This window comes from Piliocolobus tephrosceles, chromosome 9 (genome assembly GCF_002776525.5).
Source record: "Piliocolobus tephrosceles isolate RC106 chromosome 9, ASM277652v3, whole genome shotgun sequence".
Classification (NCBI taxonomy): domain Eukaryota; kingdom Metazoa; phylum Chordata; class Mammalia; order Primates; family Cercopithecidae; genus Piliocolobus; species Piliocolobus tephrosceles.
In genome coordinates, this window is record NC_045442.1 from 10,022,298 (window position 1) to 10,029,920 (window position 7,623).

Sequence of the window (7,623 nt, forward strand, 5' to 3'; positions counted from 1 at the left end):
GCCAAGCATGGTGGTGTGCACCTGTAATCCCAGCTACTCAGGAGGCTAAGGCAGGGGAATTGCTTGAACCCGGGAGGCAGAGGTTGCAGTGAGCTGAGATCAAGCCACTGTACTCCAGCCTGGGCGATGGAGTGAGACTCTGTCTCAAAAAACAAAACAAAACAAAAAATCGAACTCTAGGCATTGAAATGGAATCTTGCAAGGCCTGACTTTACAAAGGGTGAAAGGAAGTGGACCTGGCACAGGAGTTGGGAACAGCAGTGGTAACAGTATATGCAAAACCCAGAGGTGTAAGATGTGTGTGTCCTGAGACACCACTGCAAGGCACTCAGAATGGCTGGAACAAAGGGGTGTGAGATACAATAGGGAAGGGCAGGAACTGGGACCCCAGAGGCTCCGGCCACCCAAGGACTTTGGATTTCATCACCATGTGGCCCTGCGATAATGGCAGGTTTAGGGAGTAAGCACCATGATGTGTATAAGGCCAGCAACAGCACAGAGGGTGGACTGGGGAGGGGGCCGGGAGAGCTTCTTCTGGCTTTTTCGGGGACAAGGGTAATCACAAAGGCTTCTTATTAGAAACATGAACTTGAGCCAGTTATGCTGATAACCATTAATTGTGGGTTTCTTTCACTGCTCAGCTTACTGAGGACCTCCCTTGGTGAGAACCTAGGCTGCCCCCTCCCTGAGGTGTTTAACCTCCAAGTGCCATTGAGTCAGGTGCTCCCACTGAGAGGTCTGCTTCCAGGGGCCTCCAATGTCCAGCGCCCCACAACAGTTGGTGGGGGCAGGCTCTTGGCCTTAACTAATCCCCTCTGAGTACCCTTGGTAGTTGAGACCTGATATGCCCCGCTTCTCAGGCCAGTAAGCCACATGCTCTCCTGGTCGCTCACTTCTCTCCAGCCCATTCAGATGAACCAATGTTCTGACCTGTTCGGTGTTTAATCCGGGAGGATAAACGGCATGCGTGTTGAGCACAGAAGAGGAAAACACGGGCTCTACAGGTGCCTACAGCTTTAACACAGAGCCGAGGCAGGAAGCAGAGGCCATTTCCACTCTTAAGGATGCGCTGCCTGGTAGCAGGGAGAGGGGAGAGGACAGGGAGGGCACGTGGAGGAGGTGGCTCACTTGGGCTTGTCAGGGACTGTGGGAACCCTGAGGGAGATCTCCAAAGACAAACTTTGCTGTGAGGCTCGAGTCACCTGCTGGTATAGTTCAGGCTGTCGATGTGCTCCTGAAAAGGTATGAAGTGGCACTTTATTTAGTTGAAGAACTTGCCATTTCACTAAAAAAGACCCAGGACATATGCCAGGGAGCCGCCCACCTGAGCGTGTACCTGGGTCTGTCAAATGAGTCCTGTTTTCCTTTCAGCTCCTTAATGATGTACATGTGGTAAACGACTGCCTCCACATTTCACTTCCCGTCACGTCCTGTGCTCCTGTGAGCTCAGCGCATTGCACTGGGTGTCTCGGATGAATTGGGATTAGAATGTTCATGATTTCAACATGATGCTTCAAAGTGTTATACATCAGTGTATATGGGAGATGTATATTTACAAACACATACATAGTTTTCTTCCATCCATTAGAAGACTTCAGGACTTGTTAAGACAAGCAGTTGTCTTAACTGCAACCTCTGCCTCCCGGGTTCAACCTTGTCCAGGGACTACTAAGTACTTGATCAAACCCAACCTTTTCTCTACCTGGCTCCAAAACTTTCGTCAGGACGTTCAGATCGTCACAAGTGAAAGACTGCTGATTACTAGCTGTGTGACCTGGAGCAGGATACTCCACCTCTCTGGGCATCAAATTACTCACGTAGAAAAGGGAATAAGCGTGCAGCCTGTATCACAGAGTCACTTGGAGGGTTCAGTGAGCCAGTGCCAGCCTCGTCTTTCTGTGTGTGGGTAGTGTTCTCCGGGATGGCCTCTGGTGTCTCTTTTTCTGTCTCATGGTCTCTGATATGCTGTGGATCTAAATGTTCTCACCAGGCTGTAGGCTCTCTGGGAGGAGTGACCTCAGCCTAGAACCTGTCTTTTTTTTTTTTTTTGAGCCAGAGTCTCACTCTGTCACCCAAGCTGGAGTGCAGTGGCATGATCCCAACTCACTGCAACCTCCGCCTCCTGGGTTCAAGCGATTCTCCTGTCTCATCCTCCAGAGTAGCTGGGATTACAGGCACCCACCACCACACCCAGCCTCCCAAAGTGCTGAGATGATAGGCGTGAACCACTGCACCTACCACAGGGATCCAGCCTAGAGCTGAGGATGGACCCAGGTCATGTTAGGTGCCTGGGAGGTAATCGGCCAGTGGTTACCTGGGTGCATGGGCACCACCTCAGCTCCAGCCTGGGTCTCATGTGGTCTTAAGGCTCCTCTGCCCCGCAGCATCCATGTATAGATGCCCCTGCAACTCCCAAGTCTCTCCAGGCCCCAGCCAGGGAATGGGGTACAGGTGCCAGGGCCTCTCCTGGGTCATCTGACCTCAGCCCAGTTAGTCCTTTCCTTCTCTTTCCAGAAGTGAAGAGCCCACGCCTTTAACAAATGGTTATTGTGTACTTGCAGCCACGCTAAGGAAGCCAGGAGGCCCTGCACTGATGGCTTTTCAAGATGGCATTTTGTGACAAGGGCATACCGTTTGGAAGTTCAGGTTCATAATGAATGGCTCATATTGTCACAGAGCAAGGAGCATTAGCGATCGGCTCTCCAGCTTTGCCCCTGTGTACTGACGCTGCGGGAAGCCTATACCTCCCCTCCCTGTTAAAACCATTAAGGCAGCTTTCAGAGACGAAAACACCTTGGCTTCCAAATGCATTAAGAATTTGCATCTGCAGGAGCTAGGATTCCATGTTGCCAGCCTGAGAGTCTCTCGCTGGCCCAGGGAGCTGGTCTTGGAGGAGGGCTGGCGGGATTTGCGTTAGCAAAAGCTGCTCTGAGTCTCCCCTGGTTTTCTTTTCCACAGCCAACGATGGGGATTACTGGCGCCTCCTGAACCCTGGAGAGTATGTGGTCACAGCAAAGGCCGAAGGCTTCACTGCATCCACCAAGAACTGTATGGTTGGCTATGACATGGGGGCCACACGGTGTGACTTCACACTTAGCAAAACCAACATGGCCAGGATCCGAGAGATCATGGAGAAGTTTGGGAAGCAGCCCGTCAGCCTGCCAGCCAGGCGGCTGAAGCTGCGGGGGCGGAAGAGACGACAGCGTGGGTGACCCTCCTGGGCCCTGGAGACCCGTCTGGGACCCACGCAAATTAAACCAACTTGGTAGTAGCTCCATAGTGGACTCGCTCACTGTTGTTCCCTCTGTAATTCAAGAAGTACCTGGAAGAGAGTGTGCATTGTGAGGCAGGTCCCAAAAGGGAAGGCTGGAGGCTGAGGCTGTTTTCTTTCCTTTGTTCCCGTTTATCCAAATAACTTGGACAGCGCAGCAAAGAAAAGCTGATGGGAGTGAGAGAACTCAGCAAACCAACCTGGGAATCAGAGAGAGAAAGAGAAGGAGGGGAGCCTGTCCGTTCAGAGCCTCCCGGCTGCCTGGAAAAGGATTCTGGTGCTTCCCCTGTTTGCGTGACAGCAAAGGTTCCACATGCATTTGCAATTTGCACAGCTAAAATTGCAGCATTTCCCCAGCTGGGCTGTCCCAAATGTTACCATTTGAGATGCTCCCAGGCATCCTTCGAGAATCCGCCCTCTCTGGCCCTGGGACATTGCAAGCTGCTACAGACAAATTCTGTGTTCTGTTGACAATAGTGTCATTGCCAAGTGCACATCAGTGAGCCTCTTGAATCCATTTAGTCTCCTTTTTCAACAAAGAAGTGTGTTCAGAAAAGGAGAGAGAGGCTGAGATCATTCAGGAGTTTTGTTGGGCAGCAAGCATGGAGCTTCTTGCACAAATTCTGGGTCCATAAAGAACCCCCAAACTCCCTGCTGATCCAGTAGCCCTGGAGTCTCCCCAAGTAGGGAAAGCCAGAGGTGCCAGCCTTCCTGAGGGGCCAGATAATTTAGCCTGGATCTCCTCTTTTACCTGCTAGGACTGGAAAGAGCCAGAAGGGGGGTGGCCCGAAGCCCTCTCTCTGCTTGAGGTATTGCCCTGTGTGGAATTGCGTGCTCATGGGCTGGCCTCATGTCAGTCTGGGAGTTATTTTTGATATGTGGAATGCCAGATCTTCCAAATTAGGCTAATTGTAATGAAAACCTCTTAGGATTATCTGTGGAGCATCAGTTTGGGAAGAATTATTGAATTATCTTGCAAGAAGAAAGTATGTCTCCATTTTTGTTAATGTTGCTGCCTCATTGACCTGGGGAAAATGAAAAAAAAAAATAAAAATAAAGAAAGCAAATGGTAAGACCCTTCTGGTGTGTTTGGCTTTTCTGGGTAGGCTTGCAGCCACCCCACTACCTCTTTCTGAGGTTGGTCAGCCTAGACAAGGTGCCTGCTTGGGGGTGGCCATCCTACACCCCGACTAAGCTCAGCACTGATGCTGACAGCACTATGTTCCCTGCCTCCTTCCTAGGAGAGACACATGTTTGGGACCCACTATTGGCTCTTGGAGATGCCCGTGAGCATCTTTAGAGAAAAGATTCTCATGTAGCTTTTGCACAATCTATACTCAGGGTCAGCTAACTTTTCTTTAAAAGGGTCACTAAATATCTTAGGCTTTGCAAGCCACACAGTCTCTGTCATAACCACTCAGCTCTGCTACTGTAGCACAAAAGCAGACATACACAGTACAGAAATGAATGGGCCAGCACTTTGGGAGGCCGAGGTGGGCAGACTGCCTGAGGTCAGGAGTTCAAGACCAGCCTGGATAACATGATAAAACCTTGTCTCTAGTAAATATATAAAAGTTAGCTGGGTGTGGTGGCACGTGCCTGTAGTCCCAGCTACTCAGGTGGCTGAGGCAGAAGAATCATTTCAATCGGGAGGCATAGGTTGCAGTGAGCCAAGATCGCATAATTGCACTCCAGCCTGGATGACAGAGAAAGACTCCGTCTCAAAAAAAAAAAAAAAAAAAAAAAAAAAGAAATGAATGGGCATGACTGCATTCCAGTACATCTTTATTTACAAAAACAGGTGGCAGCTGGATTTGGCCTGCAAGCTAGGGCATAGTGGCATAGTCAGCTCCTGCTATAAGCTGTTGTTGACTGATAGAACTTTCCATGATGATGGAAAGGTCTTATTGTGTGCTGTTGAATGCCACAGCACTGGCCACGTGTGGCTACTGAGTACTTTAAAGGTGGTCAGTGAAGCTTAAAAACTGGGTTTCTCGTATTATAGAATTTTAATTTTAATTTGACTTTTAATAGCCACTTGTGCTAAAGGCTACATATTGGACCACACAGCTCTCAACTAAGCTCATGGTAGGAAAATCTGACCCTCGCAGCAGTAAATATGGAGGTGGTGCTATAAAGCATTTAAAACTATAAACCACCTTTCTATTTCAGAAGGTGGAGCTGCGGGGGTGAAAGAGATGATGGTGCAAGTGACCCTTCTGGGCCCTTGAGACATGTCCTGGACCCACAATTTAAACCGGAGCAATCCCACATTTGCTTGGAAGATTGTGGATTTGTCCAGTCCCTGCCATGCTGACCCAGAAGCCAGGTCCTAGCCCTTGGTGCTGAGATGGCTCGGTCTCATTTCCAGTAGTCAGCTCTGGAACTTGCAGTGCTACTGCACACAGCCTACTGCGTCCATGCCATTCTAGGCCCTCCCTGCAGCCTTGTCACCAAACTGAGCCTGTTTGCAGGCACCTTGGGATGGCAGGCATGGGCTCTGCATTCAGGGCTGGCCAGGACTCTTTGGTGTGTGATGTGAGGTCAGGCATCCTCTCTAATCTCTCATCTACTCCTGCAAAGTAAAGCCCTCAGGCTTCATAGACTCTAAAGGTCAGGCTGGCTGTGGCATCCGATGATTTCTGGCAGAGAGCCGACATCCTGGATTCCTAAAGCTCTGTTCTGTTGGAGTCACTTCTCTCCTCGGCCCCTCCATGACACAGCGGCTCCTCAGTGGACCTTCAAGCCCACACCACCTTCCTTGACTCGGAGCCCGGAACCTCTCTCCTACTTGCCTTCTCTCCTGCTTTTCAGCCGGAATTACCCTCCTAGATCTTTCCCTAGGTTCAGCTTGGGCCTCTGCACACAGCTGAAAACCCTCCTGCTTCTCGCCAGTCCTGTCTCAAATGCCACCTCCTCCAGGAAGCCTTTCCCCTCTCAGGACCAGGGTGATTTCTCACTCCTTTGGACAAATCTGCAGAGCCCTCAGGGCCTCTCAGAGCAGTTGTGTTACTTCGGGTTCTCTGTGCTGTTGGTCTGGAAGCTCCCAAGGGCAGGACCTGCGTCCTCCTTGGTTCCCACTCCTGCAGGGCCGCTCCCCACTGCAGCAGGTGCACCATGAACACGTGTGAAGCCGAGCCAGCCTCTGCCACGTGGTGCCCTGTTTGTAGGATTCCCTTAACAAGTTCACAAAATGTGACTTGATAAATTGAAAATCTATACTTTGAATTTATTTGGTGTCTTTTTACCTCTTCAAGAGTCTTCATTTGTATAAGTGAAATCTGGTACTTGACTGAGTAGAAACACGTCCGGAGATTGACAGGCTGTTTGTTTGAGATGTTTCTCTGCAGGATAAAATCAACCAACGTGGTACGTCTCTTTCTGGCAGAGTCCAGTGCCTGTCTACTGTCTTCATCCTCCCACGCAGGTCCTAGGAGGGCCGCAGCAGCATCACCCTCTTTCATGTCTGTTTTATGTTGAGGGGCACTTAAGGAGCTGTGCAGAGCAGGAGCTCAAATCAGCATTTGTCAGCAATCACAGGCCACTTTCTATGAGTTTTGGAGCCTGGTCTTTACCAGGAAACTCCAGGCATTATTCAGTGTACACAATGGCATTACAACACCTTGAAACTGTCATGTGGTGTTAGCACACAATCATACCAGGAAAGAGTCCCAGGTTTGCAGGTTCAGAATCGGCTTTAGAGGCTGCCACCCTGCCTGAAGAAGCCCACATGTCTGTGCCACTTTGTGCTGTGTCCCTGATCCCACGGGGTGGTCACAGTGTGGAGGGAGCTGCTGCTTACAGAGCCACAGCCCAGCAGGACTGGCCAGAAGGAGGCAGAGCCTGGCTCACAGCAGCCCAAATCTGCTACTACTGAGCTCTGTGTACTAGGGTGACCTGTCCTGAGACCATGGGGGCTCTTCTTCCTGTCTGTCGATGCCCCTGACACACAAACACATCCCCAACTTCCCAGCCAAAGCACAAGAAATCAAGGGAAAGTCAGAAAATAAGTTCATGGCCCGCTGCGGTGGCTCACGCCTGCAATCCCAGCACTTTGTGAGGCCGAGGCAGGTGGATCACGAGGTCAGGAGATCAAGACTAGCCTGGCCAACATGGTGAAAACCCATCTCTACTAAAAATACAAAAATTAGCCAGGCGTGGTGGTGCATGCCTGTAATCCCAGATACTCAGGAGGCTGAGGCAGGAGAATCATTTGAATCTGGGAGGCAGAGGTTGCAGTCAGCCGAGATCAAGCCATTGCACTCCAGCCTGGGCAATAGAGTTAGATTCCATCTCAGAAAAAACAAAAAAGTTCAGAGAGCTGAAACACATGCGGCAGAGCCTTCCAGTAT

General features: G+C 50.5%; 1 protein-coding gene across 1 annotated transcript in view; it reads left to right on the top strand.

Annotated features, from left to right (window-relative positions):
• Positions 1–4,351, top strand: part of CPXM2 (carboxypeptidase X, M14 family member 2) — a 145,231-nt gene extending 140,880 nt beyond the window's left edge. Inside the window, exon 14 of the mRNA XM_023224345.2 lies at positions 2,959–4,351. Coding sequence (XP_023080113.2) covers positions 2,959–3,212 — 254 coding nt within the window. The 3' untranslated portion in view covers positions 3,213–4,351. The remainder of the gene's footprint in view (positions 1–2,958) is intronic.
• The last annotated feature ends 3,272 nt before the right edge of the window (positions 4,352–7,623 follow it).